General features: G+C 40.7%; 1 protein-coding gene across 1 annotated transcript; it reads left to right on the top strand.

Moving 5' to 3' along the window:
- The first annotated feature begins 17,624 nt into the window (after positions 1-17,624).
- On the top strand, positions 17,625-18,944 carry mid1ip1a (MID1 interacting protein 1a). Its single transcript, XM_069889392.1, has one exon. It carries the CDS (start codon positions 17,927-17,929, stop codon positions 18,377-18,379), a length of 453 nt encoding a protein of 150 aa, XP_069745493.1. The 5' UTR covers positions 17,625-17,926; the 3' UTR covers positions 18,380-18,944.
- Positions 18,945-20,465: the final 1,521 nt, after the last annotated feature.

Genomic DNA, 20,465 nt, shown 5'->3' with positions numbered 1-20,465 from the left:
CATCCCCATGGTGCTCCACTCCATCCGGTCGCCATTATGTACCACAACCAACGCTACTCCTCATAAGCTCCTATTCACTTTAGAAAGAAAGTCAGCATCGGGAACTATACTCCCAGTCTGGCAGACTACTCCTGGCCCAGTCCTTCTTAGGAAGCACGTGAGGAGAAGCAAGACTGACCCCTGGTGGAAAGGGTGAAACTGCTCCATGCCAATCCCACGTATGCCTACATGGAGTACCCAGATTGCAGGGACGATACCGTCTCCATCAGGGACCTGGCACCTGCCAGAACAGAGGGTCCAGTGCCTCAGGTGCCCTGCAAGCCAGGGAGATCATTCTCACCACCCTCAGTCAGCGGGATCCAGTTCAGGAGGAAAGTGCACCACCCTCCATCATTGAGTCGGAGACCCAGCCCACCTCTCTTCCCTCACAAGGGGACCAGGAGACCCAAGGAGTACGAGGCCCCCCCCCAGTGCAAAGGCTCTCCACCAGGATCTCCATACCCCCGAGCTGCTTAAACTTGTAAATTTGTAAATAACTGTTTATTTCTTTTTGCTACCACTTGTTTCTGAACTCATGTTCTCTGTCTTCATTCACAGACCCTAAATTGTACAAGGGTGAATGTAGTGAACTGGGATTCACTGGTCGGGTGTTATGCTGATGGCTGGCCCCGTCTCCTGGCTCCACCCCCATCTTCCTACATATAACCCTGGTTTCCCGCCTAAACCCAGACCCTTCTGAAGTCTACTGTTGAACCCTACTCTTAGTTATAAGCTAATAAAAGCATTTGTTCTCCCTCCAGTCATGAGAGCTATTATTCATACTACAGCCTGGTAGTTTTGGCTCTGATACTTCTGTATATTTTCCCAACAGGAGTCCATATTATTACCATATAACCATATTACAATTACAGCACAGAAACAGGCCAAGTTGGCCCTTCTAGTCCATGCCGAATGCCTTCTCCCACTTAGACCCATTGACCATATACAGCGCAGATCTTCAATGATTTTGCGCACCCTCTTCAGGCAGCGATCCCAGTGAATCATGTTGATTGGGAGGTGGTGGGTGGGTGTGGGAGACCCAGTCTTCCTCTTGGCCACTCTTATGGATTGACCTCTGATCCATTTCTCTGCAGCAACTGTGCCACACTGCGATGCAGCCGGCCAGAATGCTCTCGATAGAATTCCTGTAGAAGTTTGACATGATGGTGGCCGGTAGCCACTCAGTAAGTGCAATCACTGTCAAGTGAGGAGATGCGTGTTTCGGTCAGTCACTAATTAAATGAAGTCCAACTCACAAGGAAGGCCAAACAAAAGGTTGGGAATGGCTTCTTTAGAACAACATGTGGTCATGTAAGTACAAGGCACCTTGGCTATGGTTCTGTGTCTCAATATAACCATTGTCAGTCAACTGGGCAGTTGGTTATATTGAAAAAACGATAACCATTATCTGTTTGAATCAACTTTAATTTCAAATGTGCTGTTACAATGTTTGCAGAGTTCTGTTTAGTTCTGACAGAGACAGCTGTGTTTATTTGCAAGCACACACATCACTGAGCCTTTCTCCTCATTAAATCCATCTCCTTATCCACTCCATTCATTTAGTTAGGATATTTTGGAGTACTGTGAACGTCATTCTGATCTTGGTCCCCAATTCACATTCCCACAGTGCTCTATTCTGCCGTTCCTTGGTACTGAGCAAACAAGGCATTCAGCTGCAAGACTCCGCGGGAAGAGAGGTCATATAGCACGGTTACAGGCCCATCTAGCCCAGGAGCCCGTACCACCCAATTTACCTACATCCTGTTGTTCGAGTTCGTGTGGGTCCCACACGTTGAGAACCAGACCAAAGTTGAGGTAGAAAGCGCAAGTTTATTTCAGGGATGGAAACGGGACAACAGGGTTGATATATTAGGCAAACCTAACACACACACACACACACACACACACACACACACACACACACACACACACACACACACACACACACACACACACACACACACACACACACACACATTAGGTAAATATACACCGGATAACAACAGAGACTGGGAGAAATTACATGAATACATACATTCAACAATCAAGATCAAGATGATACTACATGCCCCCACCCCTTGACTGGTACAGACACTGCTCTTGCTACCTAACCTCAGGACTCACCCCAACCCAGTGCAAAAGGTTCTACTTACGTACCACGAGGAGTCACTGGAAAAGGCTGCTTGTGGGGCAATAGGAGCCTTCCCTGATTTTGCAAGCCCTCTTTAAATAACAATCCCAAGAAAATCACATTGATGGGGGGGGGGGGGAGGGACAGCCAGTGATCTTCTCTACCACTTTTATGGTCCTGTGAATTGACCTCCAATCCAATGCTCTATAGCAACGGCAGAAGGCTCCTATAGAAAGTTGATAGAATGGTGGTCAGTTGCCTTGCCCACCTAAGTCCTCTAAGCAACTGAATTCGCTGTTGCTCCCACCGGACAAGTGAGGATATGTTGTGTGTCCAGGATAGGTCACTTATTAAGTGGGCTCTAAGGGACTTGGTACTCTCCACAACTGAGCTATTAATGTGTAGTAGAGGGTGGTCATCCCTGGTCCTCCTGAAATCTACAATCATCTCCTTTGTCTTCTCCACATTGAGATTCAGGTTGTTATTCTCACACTATATTACCCCTCCATAAATCTTCGTCCGCGAAGCCAAGCCAAAGAAGATATTATGAGATGACCTCTTCACCATCTCTTCTCTGTATTGCAACTCGTTATTGTTGCTGGAGGCCAATTACCATCATGTCATCTGCAAACTCTTTGAGCTGGATCTGGCTTTGCAGTCTTAGGTCAGCAGCATGAACAAGAGGGGATTGAGCACACAGCCCTATGCTGCGCCAGTGCTCAGTGTGATGGTGCTCGATGTTCTGCTGCCAACCCGGACAGACTGTGGTCTCTCTGTTAGGAAGTCCAGAATCTAGTTACAGAAAGAGGTGTAGAGTCCCACCAGGTTCTGGGTTATGATTGTATTAAACTCCAAGCTGAAGTCAATGAATTGCAGCCTAGTATATGATGTATTATTCTCAAGGTGGGTCAGGATGAAGTGGAGGAACAGGGCTACAGCATCATCAGTGGAACAGTTCCGTCTGTAGGAAAATTGAAATGAATCCAATGTCTCAGAGGGGATCACTTTTATACGTTCCATCTTGATTCTTCTCGCTCATCTGGACCAATGTGAAAGCAGATGAAGTCTTTATTCCTTGAGACTGGAGCATGGATGATCTAACATAGCAGTGAATAATAATCTGTGAGAGTAAAACCACAATGTTGGAGAAACTCAGCAGGTCAATCTTTGAGATTTGGGAGAGGTCAACAGCAGCAGTCTGGATTGTTTCTGAAACCAAGAATCTTAGAGCAATAGCAACATTGAGCTCTGGATGTATGTATGAGGTAATACTTGAGGTCATACATTTCAGTGAGGACAAATGCAGTTGAGTATTGGCCTTTGTAAATAGCGCAGCTCCATGGTATTATCTTTCTGTAATCTTTTCATTGGGCACCTATTTATTTTCAGGTTTCATTAGAAAATGCAAACAAATGCTTGATTTGCAAACAGCTCTCATTGTGCCTATTTTGAAGTGTGCTTTGCCCACTGGTCCAGAGTAAGGTATCATTGTATTGGTCTATTATCGTTGGCTGATAACGCGTTCATAATTTCCCAGTGCGTTACGACAGATAAAACCATTATTTCACATGAACTTCACAGAGCAAACTATTGGAAACCTGAAGCTATTTCTCAGATACCAGATAGTATAGGTCTGCTTGGCTTTTAAAATTAAAATTTTACCCAAATCTCAATTGACCATTGCCTCAAATATGAAAATCTCAGATATGCTATTGATCTGCTTAAGAATGGAATACCATTTATGGATCAACAACATATTGCACGTGGAGCGATACCAAGTAAATCTTCTTGAATAAAGTATTGAGTTTTGGGCAGGCTTAATCTGAATATTTTATCAGAATGTATCCACAACCCAGCACAAACTTGGGTTCAGCTGAGGTAGCCAGACTATACTAGGAACGGCCTCTGAGTGATCTCTGATACACTCCTGCTGACTGATTTTTTTTATTGCAGCCATAATACATGTTATAAATATTACCTCATAAAATTGTCTCCTTGAAGGAGTAAGTGATCAGCAGCCGCATGAAGATAACGCAGAGGACAACCTAAAGCTGACTTCTAGAAGCATTCATCATTTCTGGTATCAGTGATCATTTTAGCACTAAGTTGTGTTAAATTTCGTCCTAGTTTTCACCTTTACTTATCTCAGTACAGATTAAATGCGCTGACTAACATTTCTGTCTCATCAAACCCACTTCCAATCCTTGCTAAGCACATCTTGAATATAAATCTAATTTTATTCAACCTATACGCTCAGTCATCATATATGCTGCTTATCCATCTAATATACTAATAGGTCTGCTGACAATTTAAAAAAAGTAAAGCAATCAAAAACTGCCATGCCAACAAAAGCATATCAGAATTTGGGAACTGTTATAGAAATGGGAAAATGAGAGGGTGCTGAAGAGCCTTTGTGGTGCCTTATGCATATGAGAGTTTAGCGAGTGTTGGGCTAAGGAGCTTTATAAAGGTGTCATCCTGAAGTAGATCACCCTAATTTAAATATTTTAATTATGATTGGAAGGACAGCAACAATGGAGAAAATTCAGCGTAGGATAGCTGCTCAGCATTCTATATTCTTAATTTTTTTCTGTAAAATGAGTATAGTGCCTATTACATTCTCGACCATATTCATGCAAACATTTACATTCCGTTAACATTACACAGCCTCAAATTAGTGAGGTCTGAATCTGAATTTATGAATAATTGATACCTGGGTTTTGAGTGATGCTACAATTTTATAACTACGGCGAATTAGAATTTCCTTTTAAAACAGAACTTGTTGGAATGAGTAAACTTTTCACTTTTCAATAGTCAACAGTAAGTACTCCAAACTACATTAAAAACTACAATCATTGCTCAACCAAATTGTACCATTGCCTCAAATACCTTGCAAAACAATATCTCTTGGTTGGGGAGAGCTGTGCAGGCAAATCAAGAATGGGAGAGACAGCATTTTCCATCAACAGGAGGTGGTGAGAGAGATCATAGGATAGAGACAATCTGTCAACATGTGGATTGGAAGCTGCCTGCACCCATAAAAGCCCACACTCAGGATAATAGCCAGAGGAGGCCCCACCCCATTTAATTTGGCCTTCCCAATATTCATCTTCACAGGCATATCAAGTTGTGGGATGATTTCATCATTCAATTTGTGTCAGGTTCCCCACACAACAGTGCACGGAAATGAGGGAAGGAGTGATTCCCCACACAACAGCAGGAATGGAAGGAAGGAATTCCTAGTGCAGCAAGACTAATAGTCACACATTTCTACACTAGCATTCTCATTTCTGGGAGCATACCGCTTATACTAAGTAAAGTACTGGTGAAAATTGTACAATCTCAAGTTCAAGTTATATGGTCCTCGATGTAAAAACATGCAGACACATACTTTATATAGACATCGCACACATATTTACATATATTTACAAGTGATTTATATGCAGCACATAAATAAAAATAAATAAATATTGTTCAATTATAGTAGATTCTTAGAGGGATTTGAATGAGAAGTTCATCAGTCATTCAGCACTCTCATTGCCATGGGAAGAAGTTGTTCCTCAGTCTGGTGGTTCTGCTTCTAATACTTCTGTACCCCTTTCCTGATGGGACTAGCTGGAAGATGCTATATACTGGGTGGTAGGGGTACATAATGATTTTGCGAGCCTTCTTCAGACAACAATCCTGGTAGATCATGTTGATTTGGGGGGGGGGAGCAGGGAGACCCCAATGATCCTCTCTGCTGCTTTTCAGGTCCTGTGGATTGACCTCCAATAAAGATGGCAGGATGGTAGCCAGTAACCTATTCACCTCAGTTTTCTTAGGAAGTTCAGTCACTGTTGCACCTTCCTGGCAAGTAAGGAGATGTGTGTCCAAGATAGGTCATTACTTAAGTGGACACCAAGGTACTCAGTGGTCTCTACTCTCTACACTGCAGAGTTATTGATGTCTAGTAGAGGGTGCTCATCCCTTGTTCTCCTGAAACCCACAATCATTTAGAATCATAGAGCACCAGAGCACAGAAAACAGGCTATTCGGCCATTCTAGTCTGTGTCAAAACATCATATCGCTAGTTCCACTGACCTGCATCCATTCCATAACCCTCCAGACCGCTCCCATCCATGTATCTATCCAATTTATTTTTAAAACTTAAAGAGTGAGCCCACATTTACCACTTCAGGTGGCAGCTCGTTCCACACTCTCACCACTCTTTAAGTGAAAATGTTCCCACTAATGTTCCCCCAAACTTTTCCCCTTTCACCTTAAAGCCATGTCCTCTTGTATTTATCTCTCCTAATCTAAGTGGAAAAGAGCCTACTCACATTTACTCTTGTCAATACCTCTCATAATTTTGTAAACTATCAAATCTCCCCTCATTCTTATATGCTCCAAGGAATAAAGTCCTAACCAAGTGGTCCTCAGTCGTTTTCTTTCCACTCACATACCACTTTAAGTAATCCTTATGCTAAAGGTGCTCTCTGATTAGTAAAGGATTAGTAAGAAAGTATGTGAGTGGGAAGGGAAGGTTGAGAATCACTGCTCTAGATCCAATTGATACAGAAATATTTTGCTTGAGAAAAATTGTCATTTGACCCATTTCCTTTGGAGTTATAAAACCATGCACATAATGAGCCAATTAGGTACGATTAAAACAGTGGTTTTCAAACTTTTTCTTTCCACCCATATACCTCCTTAAGCGATTCCTTCCTAATCACAGAGCACCTATGTCATAGGGAATACTTAAAGTGGTATGTGAGTGGAAAGAAAAAGGTTGAGAACCACTGGCCAAACCTGTTTAATCTTTCCCTGTAACTCAACTCCTGAAGAACCAGTAACATCCTATTAAATCTTCTCTGCACTCTTTCAATCTTAATGATACTCTGCCTGTCAAGATCTTATACAACTTCTTGCCATACCATCCCAACTCCTGTATTCAATACTTTGATTTATGAAGGCCAAGGTGCCAAAAGCTTTTTTCACCACCCTGTCTACCTGTGATGCCACTTTCAGGAAATTATGTATCTGAATTCCCAGATCCCTTTGTTCTTCCGCACTCCTCAGTACCCTACTGTAGCTGCACTATGGCAGCACTACAACTCCCAGAATGCATCGAACTGGCCATGCGACATCAGACATCAGTGCATGATGACGTCAGCGCGTGTCGAGTATGTGATTCGGGCTTTTAAAAGGTTGTGTGGGTGATGAAGAGTAAATCCATTTGATTCACTCTAAAAACACTTTGTGTGATTGTGTCGTTGTGTCTATTGCGATTCCAGTGGCCACACTACCATATACTGTATATGTCCGACCTTGGTTTGTCCTTCTAAAATGCAAAACCTCACACTTATCTGCATTAAATTCCATCTGCCATTTTATGGCCCATTTTTCCAGTTGGTCCAGATTCCTCTGCAAGCTTTGAAAACCTTCCTTGCTGGCAACAATGCCTCCTATCTGTGTGTCAACAGCAAATTTGCTGATGCATTCATTGATATAGACAACAAACAATGTCATAGGGAACATTTAAAGTGGTATGTGAGTGGAGAACCACTGGCCTAACCTGTTTAATCTTTCCCTGTAACTCAACTCCTGAAGAACCAGTAACATCTCTAAGGCACACCACTAATCACAGGCCTCTAGTCTGAGAAGCTATCATCAACTACCACTCTATGTCTTTTCCCATTCGAATATAGTTTACAACCTCTCCATAGATATCTAGTGTCTGAACCTTCTGAACTAGCCTCCCATGTGGGAAATGTCAAAGGCCTTACTAAAGTCCAGGTAGACAACAGCCACGGCCTTTTCTTCATCTACTTTCTTGATAACCATCTCAAAAAACTCTGTAAAATTCATTAAACACAACCTACCACACACAAAGTCATGTTGACTATCCTTAATCAGCCCTTCATACACTTGTATACCCAATCTCTCAGAATACCCTCCAATAATTTAATTACTACTGACGTCAGGCTCACCAGCCTGTAATTTCATGATTTACTTTTGGAGACTTTTTTAAAACAACGGAACAACATTACCTACCCTCCAATCTTCCAGCACCTCATCCATGGCTAAGGACATTTTAAATATTTCTGCCAGGGCCCTACAATTTCTTAACTAGTCTCCCTTAAGGTGTGAGACAATATCATGTCAGGCCTGGGTGATTTATCTAACTTTATTTGCTGTAAGGCAGCAAGCACCTCCTCCTCTTTAATCTCTATATATGTTCCATGCCACTACTGCTTGTTTCCCTTCCTTCCTTATACACTATGCCAGTTTTCTGCAAAAAAAAAACTGTTTAAGATCTCCCTCAGCTCATGAGGCTCTTCACATAGATGACCTCTCTGATCTTCTAGGGGACCAATTTTATCCCTTACTATCCTTTTACTCTTAATATACTTGTAGAAATCCTTTGGGTTTTCCTTCACATTATCTGCCAAAGTAATCTCATGTCTTCTTTTTGCCTTCCTTATTTCCTTCTTAAGTATTTTTTACATTTTCAATACTTTTCTAGTACCTCATTTGCTCCTTGTTGTCTGTACCTGCTATACACCTTTCTCTTCTTCTTAACCAAAATCCCTTGAAAACCAAGGTTTCGTATGCCTGTTAACTTTGCCTTTAATCCTGACAGGAACATACAAACTCTGCACTCTCAAAATTTTGCTGTAGAAATTTGTCTTATCTACATTGAGATTCAGGATGTTATTCTCACACCATAAGATTTTCCACCTCTTTAGAGTGACTCATTGTCGTTGCTGATGTCAGTAGGAAATATGCAGACCCAGTGAGTATTCTTTGCTTTCTGGTCTCCAGTATATTCCTCTAGAGTGCCTCACTGATCTTCATTACAAACCAGTGGCAGTAAAATGTCTAAAATATTGCCTGTGTCTCAGCATCATTTAGGAAGGAAGCAAACTAATAAAAGATGTTTGTCACAGTTACTTTAACATCCACTAGCTTTTTTAAAAAAGATATTTTTATTGAAGCAAACTGGCCATATTTTTATAAATAGATACACATAAGAAAGAAAAATGAACAATCTGCCAACCCCCACCCACATCCCTGATATGGTAGAAATTTCTCCCACATTCACAATTGAAAAATAGCAAAAACAAAATTTGATCAAGTAAGGTATGAAGTCCTAATGTATATTAATAAGGTTTATATATTACTACATGTAGCAGAAAGTAGGAGCACGGGAGGACAGGTAACCGTACTAATTCAGTAGCCGAGGAGGTGTAATGATGGTAATAAGGCCCAAAAAAAAGCCTCATTTTTTCATATGTTGCTAGTTTTCTCCTCAAACTATGCAATATATTTCCAGGTGTATTATAGGATGTTAACTCATTTAACCATTGCCTCTGTGAATGAGGAAATTTAGATTTCCAGTTTTGTAGGATACACTTTTTTCAGCTGTGGCCGCAAGCAAAATATAAAGTATTTTTTATCATGGCTCACATTAAGACCTTGTAGATCTCCCAAAATCCAGACCCTAAGGTCAAATGAAATTTTGATTTTTATAATATGAGGTTATTCTAACAATGTATTTCCAAAGTCTTCCAGATAAGAGCAATTCCAAAGAGTATGAAGTAAATCTCCATCACAAGTTTTACATCTCTGACAATTGGAAGAGAGGTTATGGTGTAGCGAGTGTGCTTACTGAGTGAAAGAACGAGGCCAGCAGTCGGTGGGCTCATCGGAACTCGTGAGCTTTATTTTGACCAGTGCACTTTTAAGGAATTTGAAGCTCCCACTCCTGCACGCCAGAAGCTATGATGTAGGAGGTAAGTGCGCTATCTGCGTGCATGTGGGCCCCGAGCTTCTACCAGAAAAAAACGCCACATGATGCCATCTTTGATGCAGCTGCTCCGATGATGCGCACATGGTGCCGGTTCGCTTGGCCACCAAATGTGTGCGTCGCCACAATAGTATATTTTGTACCGTCTATGTGGAGTGTAGTAGGTTCTATTAAAGATATTAAACTGTATTTGTCTATGCTTAATTGAGATTACTACAATTTGAGACATTTGAAAAATATTACACCAAACAGCATCATCATAATTGCATTCAAGATCTGATTCCCATTTATTTTTAATATCACTCTTAATATAGATTGGCAAGCTACTGTTTAAAATAATATAAATAAACAATATCAAACACTTTGTAGTGTACAGGGATTCACTAAGAAAGTGCTTTTCCAAATGGGAATTCTGTTGGAATTTGAGGATAATCTGTATAACTGTTATGGACCCAATGTCTAATCTGAAAATATTTGAAAAATTATGATTTGGTAGATTGAATTTACTAGACAATTGTTGAAAGTTGGAGACGTTATCTTGGCTATATATATCTTTAACAGTTTTAAACCACTATTAACCTAATTTTTTAAAATTCCATTTGCAATCAGGTGGGAATTATTGGGGTTATTCCACAGAGGAGTTTTCCAAAATAATTAGGTTTTTATACCAATAACTGCGTGAGCTTCTTGCCATATCGCAAAAGAATTTAGAATTATAGGATTCTTAGTAATATTTAAGAGTGCTTTCTTAGATGTTAAAAAAAAAGAACTTTTAAGGGAACATTCTTTAGTTGATGTTGTTCAATAGTAAGCAATCTAGCCTCATTGTCCTCAGAGTGCAACCAACACCATATTGGACAGAACTGAGCTGCAAGGTAGTGACATTTAAAATTAGGAAGATTTACTCCTCTCTTGGCATAAGGGGCCTGAAGGGTTGAGAGTTTGACTCTAGGGATTTTACCTTTCCATAAGAAGCTGGACATTGATCTGTTTAATGCATTAAATAGACCTTTGGGAATTTTAAATGGGACACATTGGAATGAATATAGAAATTTGGGGAGTACATTCATTTTAATTAAGTTCACTCTTCCAATTAAAGGAAATGGCAGTTCCTACCATTTCTGTAGATCTAATTTAACCCGATTCAATAATTTGATGTAATTATCTTTGAGGATTTGGTCTGCAAATTTCCTAATTTCTATGCCTAAATATTTAAATCCATTCCATCACCATTGCAAGGGTTTTACTAGGTTCTTGATGTAATAATTGTGTATATTAAAAGGCATGACTTCACTTTTTAAAAGGTTTAATTTAAATCCAGAAACAGCACTGTATTGTTGGAAACATTGGAGAAGGGAAGGTAATGATTTTGTTGGACCAGACAAGAAAACTAAAAGATTGTTGGCATAAAGGGCTAGTTTGTGTTCATTTGAGCCAAATTTAATGTTGGTAATGGTGGGATTAGAACGAATGGCAATAGCCAATGGCTCAATATCTATTGGGAACAGCAGCGGAGCACTTGGGCAACTTTGGTGGATGGCTCTGGATAGCGGAAAGGCACACAATAGGACTCCATTAGTTAGAATTTGAGCTTTAGGACCAGCAAAAAAATGTTTTAATGTATTGAATAAATCTCTTTCCAAAATTCATTGCTTTAAGAATTTGCAAAAGGAAACTAGGTTCAATCCTGTCGAATACCTTCTCCACATCCATCGACATTATCAACGTGGGATCACTTTGCTTATGAGCCGCTTCCATTGTGTGAAACATGGGATCATTTTGCATATGAGCCGCTTCCATTGTGTGAAAAAGTCTCCGTACATTGTCAGCTCCATATTGGTTTCTGACAAAGCCTGTCTGATCACCATTTATAATTTTAGGGATAATGCAATTAATTTTGATAAAAGTTTGTAATCTGAATTCAAAAGATTAAGAAGTACATTTTTGACGGTCCTCAGGTTTTGGCAGTAATGTTATTGTAGACAACTCCAGAGAACTAGAAAGTTTTATTAGTCAGTACTTCCTTAAACATTTCAGATATATCAGTGTCAAGATTATTTTTGTCCTTGGGTTCTAACTTGGGCAGATTTAATGAGTTCAAGAAACATGTTGCTTTGATGTTTTCTATATCATGATCTGTCTTATATATTATTTCATAAAATTTTATAAATTCTTGATTTATGTCCTGTGAATTAATGTGGGATCTGCCATCATCCATAACAATGGATTGGATAAATCTATCAGTATCTTCCTTTTTTTATTTGCTAGGCTAATAACCTAATAGTTCTTTTTTCCGAATTTGTGGTGCTAGTTATTCCTAGCCATATCTGCCTCAGCTTTTCTTGTACATAAATTATTATATTGGATCCATTTTAAAGACAATGTATTAAGTACTTCACTTTTAGTAAAAGTCTGTTTACGTTCAAGATTTCTAATCTCTTCCTCTACAGATACAAGAATTTTCCTTTTTCTCTTATCTTATGCATGCTGTATGAAAGAACTTGTCCTCTCATATATGCTTTTAAAGCCGCCCATATGTTAGCATAGGAAGAAGAATTTGAATCGGTTTTCATAAATAAATCAAGATGGCCATTCATAAATCTGAGAAATTCAGGATCACTAAGCATATATGTTTTAAACTTCCAATTATAAGATGATAATTGTGTAACATCCATCCTCCAAGTTATCTTTATTGGATTATGATCAGAAAGTATAGCTGGTAGATAGGAGCATTCAGTAACCCTGGATACCATACTTTGGGAAATTAAAAATATGTCAGTTCTAGAATAGGAGCTGTGGACATTTGAAAAGAGGGAAAAGTCCTTTACCTTTGGATTAAGTTGATGCCAAACATCGCATAACCCCAAATCTCTCATACATTGATCCAGGACCGAGGCTGCCCTTGAACAATTAAAAGATCTTGGTGGATCAATCCATTGCTGGGTCTAGGGCCAAATTGAAGTCATCACCAACCAGACAGTGGTCCAAAGCTGTTGTAAGTTTTAATACCAAATCATTAAAAAAAACCGGGATCATCATGGTTGAGCCCATATACATTAATCAGTATGACCATGTTCATATTCAGTTCATAATTAACTAAAAGTCTTTTGATATTAGTCTAAACTCACATTTTTATTAACAAGTATTGCTATTCCCCTTGCTTTTGTGGTAAATGAAAAATAGTAAATGTCCAACCCAATCCCTTTTTAACTTTATATGTTCTGTGTCAGAGATGTGAGTCTCTTGAATAAACGCAATATCTCTTTAAATATGTAAGATTTTTTCCTCTTAATTGGAGAATAAATCCCCTTTACATTCAAGATCATCTTAAATTGACTAATCATACCTTAAAGAAAAGAATAATAGAACCCTCAGAGCATAAAGATAGAGTGAGAGTAATTAAAAAACAACCATATCATATCCCTGTGTGAGACCCACCTGTTAACGACCCCTAAACTAAACATCCGCAGGGGGTAGGCTACTCTATCTAAATATACAAGAGTTCTCAACAGTTTCAAAAAATCTAATGAGCATTAAACCACACTAATTAAGAATTCTGGGTTCTACAACCTCTAAATGAATACAATCAAAGTCTAGTAAAGCAATATGAACAGAACTTAAAATTCTAACATATGCAAATGTTTAATAAAAGAAACATCACAAATCTAAAATATCTTAAAGCACTAGTGTGAGACAAAGTGCCAAGTCAAAAATCAAGAAGATGCATTTTCCATAATAGCCAGTCGGGAGAAGATCCATATCAGGATCACAGCAATCCATCCAATGATCACTTAAATCAATTTCATCCAATGTATAGAGTGCAATGACCCGTCCGTTCTGCGCTTATCGTCGATAAGATTTCAAAAACTCCACCACTACACCAGGAGTAACAAACCACTTGGTGACTCCCTTATGCATAACCCAAGGTTTAGCTGGATAGTGTGGGGAATAGTTGATGCCCCTCTCCTGAAGGCTCTTCTTGACCTCCTTAAGGCGTTGTAATCTCGGGTTACAGTCAGGAAATGTGTAAATTCTTTTATTTTCATAAGCCGCTTTCAGGTGCTCAGACGCAGATAATGCGCCGGCAGATGGGGCTGGGGGAATGCAGCTGGGATGTTCGGGTGGGTGCGGAAAAGACACCTTTCTGTCACCTGAACGTGCCAGCTGAAGGAGAGCCATGTCTGAGTGAACGCTGGCTCCTGTGGACTGTGGCCATAGTCCCACTGCTGTTTTCAGGTGCAACGGGGGATTCTCTGAGCCAGAGATTATATCTCCAGGAGGAGGATTAGGTAAGTGCTCCTCCTGGCCGGGTTCTCCACTTTTAGGTGGCCACCCAGCAGCTGCATAGGAGTAGAATATGTGGCTTTACATCAGGGTATTTTGGCAACTTGAAAGTGCCTACAGTGAATCTCTCCTTTTTGCCTGGCCAAGTGCATAATCCTCTCCTTGTTCTTAAAGTTGAGGAGTTTTACGATTCTAAGTCTCGGTCTCCGTGGATCGTCACCACCGATGGCTCTCTCACAGATGATGGGAGCAGGAAAGCTTTTGATGCCAAAGATTTCTAATAGAATTTGTTCCAAAAATCCAACTGTGTCGCAACCTTCAGCTTTCTCAGCGAGATTAGGTATCCGAATATTGTTTTGCTTGCTCCTGTTTTCCAAGTTGTCTACCTTGTTTTTCAACAACGGCACCTCTTTCTCGAATTCCTCGAAATGCATGGTGACTTCTATAATGTTGTTTTCATTAGCTGAAACACACCCTCCATTTCCTTAACTTGATCAGCTAGCATTGATAATGCAGATTCTATTTTAATTAACAATAGCTGGATACCAGTTGTTATTATGTCGATTTGTATTAATATTTCTTCCTTGCTTTCCAAATGGCTATGACTGTCTTGAGGGAAAACTTACCCCCTTTTCCAGAGCCAGTCGCCATCTTTGTCAAATACGAAGGTCTCGTTGTTTCTTCATTTAGTGATAAAATGTCTTTCTTGCTTCTAAGATTATATCGAGACATGCACTAGTAGCAGATGAAATTTGTTTAGAAAATTTTTGGAATGCGGATTTAACAATAACAATCCAAAATAAAAGATAACTATTGAGGCACTCAAGGGAGCTCACATTTATGTCTTTCCTTGTTGCTGCCTCACATGGACCCCACCCCACCCCACCCCACCACCACCCTCCTCACCACCACCTAGCATTGCATTCTTTGTGAGCTCTTAAGTTGAAACTGTGGATACAACAGATGGTAGAACTTAGTGATCATTGTTGTGGCCTCTGCTACATATAGTATCTGAAATTGACATGAAAGAACTAACTACTGTATATTGAATCCAAGTTTACTGATTGTTCAAAACTAAGTGGAAAAGTGAGCATGGGGAAATGACAAGAGTGTGTAAAGAATTTTAATTGTGTATTAACACAAAAGGAAATAGTTTATTGATCTTCATTGCAAACGGATTGGAGAATGGAAATTGTACTGCAATCACATCATTTCTGCAAGGCAACATATTGAAAACTGCTCGCCATTTCTTTTTCCATTTTTGGTTCATCTCCATGTCTAAGTAAGGAAAATGGTAATGAGGATACATAAAATACAAATGACACATATTCGTTGGAGTTTAGGAAATAATTAGTGATCTCATTGAAATTTGTAATATGTATTGAAATTTGTAAGAGGGATTAACAGAATAGATTTTTAGAAACTGTATCCATTGTGAGATGAATCTCCAAAATACTCTGATGAGACCTTCTCTCCATTTTTCTACTCTCACTCCCAGTAGCTTGCTTCTAATTTTCCCTTACATGTTCTATCATAAAAGGAATAAGAAAACTCAGATCTTTGTATTCGTGTCAATAGAAAAAGAGTTATCCAACCAGTCTTACCTTTCAAAACAAGATATCTCAAGCCCTTCAAGTCATGGTTCTTAATACTGAATTCTACAATTTCGGGTAATTCGATTTCCATATGTATCAGTCACTGATTTGTGACATTGGCTCATTTATTTTTATTCCCCTCTAAGAAGTGGAAGATTGCCAAGCCAGAGCATGGCTTCCTGTTTTGCATTTCACAACTCTGACATTCTTTTAACCGCACCCATTGACTCATTGACCTTATCCCTATTGTCACCTCAGTTTTACCCAATCAGAGACATCCCTTTCATCCATCCTGCACTCTTTTTGCATCTTAACAAACCTTTGACTCTTTCCCAGTTCTAACAAAAGGTCTTTTTCCTGAAACATTCTGTTTCTCTTCTCACAGATACGGCCAGGCTCGCTGAGTATTTCCTGGATTTTGTTTCTGCAATGTTTCTTTTATTTTCAGAGAAATATTTAAAATGGGACCAGGAGATGGGCAATCAGCCAGGTTTACTAGAAACAAATTAATGGCTTTTCTCTACAGTGTACAGGATATTCCTATCTAAAATCTTCTGAGTAACTGAATCACTGCCACTCCCTAATTTTCAATGAACCTGTAAAGTTTATTTGTACAACTGGGGCAGCATAGTTGGCGTAGCAGTTAGTGCAATGCCTTTACAGCACCAGCGATCGGGACCGGGGATCTAATCCCATATTGTCTCTAAGAAATTTGTACGTTCTCCCTGTGTCTGTGTGGGTTTCCCCAGAGGCTCCCGTTTCCTCCCACTGTTAAAAAAAACGTATTGCAGATGTAGATTAATTAGTGTAAATTGAGCAGCAAGGACTCGTCGGCCAAAATGGCCTGTTACCATGCTGTATGTCTAAATTTCTATTTAAAATTTAAAACTGGCTAATGTCATTGAACACTCAGAACAAGGAAAAACTCCAGACAGTTGGCCTGCAACATCACAGGCATCAGATTTCACCCCATCGTGGACATCTACAAGAGGCGGTGTCTTATGAAAGCAGCCTCTATCCTCAAGGACCCCCACCAACACCACCCAGGCCATGCCCTCCTCTCTGCTACCTTCATGAAAAAGATACAGGGAGCCCGAAGATGAACACTCAGCGACACAATGGCAGCTTCTTCCCCATTGCCATCAGATTCCTGAATGATCAATGAACCAAAGTCACTTTTTGTGCACTATTTCTATTTATTTTTGTACGGTGGTTTATATAAATGTTTGCACCGTGACGCTGCTGCAATACAACGAATTTTGTGACTTGTTCATGACAATAAATTCTGATTCTGGTTCTAATTGGAAATAATTTCACAAACCAAAACAAAGATGTGAAACACCCTCTCTGCTCTTTTTGATTTTGACAGAATATGCTATTATTGCAAAAGGGCATGTCTAAATCAAAAAATGTCCAAATAATCAAGAGAGTGAACTCTATACAGAACTTTTATGAGTAATATTCAGATTTTGTTTTTTTAAAAATCCTTAGTTCTTTGCTGCTCAAGTGAAAAAAAATACTACGCACAAAAAATAATAAGTGCAGGGATAGTTTGAAGTCCCATTTACCTCATTCACAACCTGTCCTTGTCTATCAAAATGAAGGCTGAGGCCAATCGCAGGTCCTCCAGTGCCGTATGTGGCTATTCGCCATTGGTGGCTTCGTCAAACGGGGTTAATTATGCATCAAGGACCTGCCAAGTGATTGGCCATGATCAAAGGGGTGACTGCGATGTCATGACGTCAGCCGCCTGATTTGTTGCCTGGAGATGGGGCGTGGCGCTGAGCGCGCGCGCAGCGTGGCTCCATTGAAATCGGGGTCGGGACGGCAGAGCGTGGCAAAAGGGGGAGGGAGGTGTTGATGACGTTTGGCTTGACGCTGGGCGGCCAAGTCATCTCGGGACAGGTTCCATCTTGCTTTGCAAAATCCGCCAAGTAGCACTCCTTATAAATCCGCTGAGGAAGTGAATTGGTTGCAGTGCAAAGAGCAGCTCAATCGGGTGGCACTGCAAGAGGAAGTGGTGAGGCTTGAGAGTTTGAAGGGTTCCATTCAGGAAGAAGAACGCAAGCACAACGTTGAAGCAAAATGATGCAAATTATGGATACGTACAACCAGAAGCACTCCTTATTCAATGCCATGAACAAATTTCTGGCTGCGGTCAATAACATGGACCAGACGGTCATGGTGCCTAGTCTTTTGCGGGATGTCCCTCTGGAAGACGAAAGCAAGAGCGAAGTGAATGGCGTCTCCAGTCCTGGAGCGTCGAACTATTACTCTGACAAACGGGACATGTACAACTACTACGTCTTGCTGAAGTCCATCAAGAACGATATAGAGTGGGGTGTCGTGCAGCTAGACGACAGGAAAAAGGATAAAGCTGCCACCATGGAGGAGATGGAAGGCGAAGAGGACTTGCAGAAACAGTTCCATTATCATCTCAATGGATTATACACCGTCCTGTCAAAACTGACCAGAAAAGCAAACACCCTAACTAACCGCTACAAACAAGAAATCGGATTCGGCAGCTGGGGACACTGAACATGTCGAGTAACGAGGACTCACCTCAGTCATGAAGTTAAGCCAAGCCTGACTGAAGTTGCAAGGTTGTTTTCTGCTGACCTAGAAGCCAATAGAGGCAACGATTTAACTGATCATTTAATAGGCCCTCTTTTCTCTTTTATTTCTTGTCTTTTGCTGGGAGAAAGGAAAGGCTTTGTTTGGACGTGCTTATTAAATCTCTCATTCGTGGAATGGAAATTGCGGCTGTGCCGGCGGAGATTACATTGTACTTTGCACTACTTTGTACTATATGTGTGATGTATAAAATTGTAATGTCTTGTATACACTTAACTCGTTTGACAAACGCACAAAGATAGACGCGCATCTCCACATGGTACACGAAGTTCTTAACAAAACGAGGCTGTTGAAGAAGCCAATGACAAAAGCTATTTAGTTCTGTATGGAATCGCTGAAAAATTCTGATAAAAGAATAATGACGAGGTTTCCAGTGTAATAACGTATTTTTCGTATTTAGACCTTACTTTTGTACCACCTGATATATTAAACCGGTGTCTTAAAATAAAAAAAATCTAGATTAAAAAAAGATTGCAGTAATGTTGAAATGGTTGGATTTAAAGAGAGATGTGAAGCGTTAATGGATCTCTGGCCCTCTCATGCGGCTCAGGGCGAGTCTCGTCCTTGAGATTTTCAGGCGGACAGACCACGAAGTGTCCTGCTGCCCGGTGGAAATGAGCCATGTTGGCCCTCCTGCCTCAGAAGGTGCAGACCCTTCCTCTCCATCGTTTTTTTTTATTTGGACATTTTAAAAACCGCCCTTGCCCGGGCTTCTCCATCTTGGTTTGCTTCAAAAGGGCAGGGCTGTTAAACTGTTGTTCCTCCCGCGGACAATGGTTCTTTCATGGGATGGGCTCCCGCACCCGGGGTGCGGACACTTTCGTGCTGGTGGCGAAGTGGGGCCGAATTCGGAAGGGGGGGGGGTGTGGAATCGGGTGGTCGCCCTCGTGGGGATGAAGGTCGCGCCCGCGCCCATTTCTGGGCCGATCGCCTTCGGGGGCAATGCGCGCCCACGGCCCTGGGCGAGTCCGACCCGGCGCAAGACTTGTTTTTTAACCCAGAAAACGACCAAAAACAATTTGGGGGGGGATGTGACATCTACGTGAAGCGGATCTTCAGCCGCTCGATTTAACCGAACTGGAGCGAATGCGAACCATTGCCGATCCCTTTACGCTGGGGGCAGGGAAAGACTTTGGGCTGGAACCTCTTCCACGCTTAATTCTACTGGCAAGTATGGTTTGGAAATGATCTTGAAATGACAGGCGATTTTGGGTTCTCCAGCCGGTTAAATCGGTTTGTGCAGATTGCATTCCGATCCTGAATCGCGTCAGTGATCTTCTCATGTCCAGCTCCTCCCTCTTCTCGACCATTAACTGCTTTCCCTCCTGATAATTTTGCTAAATTATCTTCAAGTCTCAGGGTTTTGATCAGATTCTTTTGCTGTGAGAAACGATTAACATTTTTTAAACCACAAAACTTATGAATTATTGAGACAAGCTGTTCGACTGATTCATTTTCAGATGAATTTTAAAGAAAACACTGGGCCAGCACACATGTCTAAATAATTTTTTTTAAATTGTACTATTGCAAATATTTCCTGTTTGCATTTCAGTTTCCTCGCTGTTTCATTTGTGTGGAGTGAGCAATGACTTCATTCGCTTTTGTCCAAGGCAAGTAATGAATGGTTAATTTTCCTTCAGAGCTGTAGTTCCACTTATACGTGCAGTTCTTTCAGATTTATTTTCATTTCTATATAAGGAAGTCATGCTGAGCATTGGCACATCTCAGGCCTGCGTGCTCAGCCTACTCCTGTTTACGCTACTGCAATGCCAGATTCAGCTCCAAACGTTTGCAGAAACGATGACACGAGTTGGGCTCATTAGCTACAGAGATCAGTGGCACGACAGAGAAGAGGTGGAAAATCTTGTGATAATGGTCTGAGAATAATAACCCGAGTCTTGACGTGGACAAAACAAAAAAGATGATTCCGGACTTCAGGAAGACCAGGAGTGACCACCCTCCCATTAATAGCAGCATAGTGGAGTGAGTA

This window comes from Narcine bancroftii, chromosome 7, assembly GCF_036971445.1.
Source record: "Narcine bancroftii isolate sNarBan1 chromosome 7, sNarBan1.hap1, whole genome shotgun sequence".
Classification (NCBI taxonomy): domain Eukaryota; kingdom Metazoa; phylum Chordata; class Chondrichthyes; order Torpediniformes; family Narcinidae; genus Narcine; species Narcine bancroftii.
Note: the sequence above shows the minus strand (reverse complement) of the source record. Positions and strands in the feature narration are given on the sequence as shown.

Excerpts from the sequence above, each read along its gene's own strand:
- mid1ip1a (XM_069889392.1), top strand. The coding sequence starts at position 17,927 with ATGATGCAAATTATGGATACGTACAACCAGAAGCACTCCTTATTCAAT.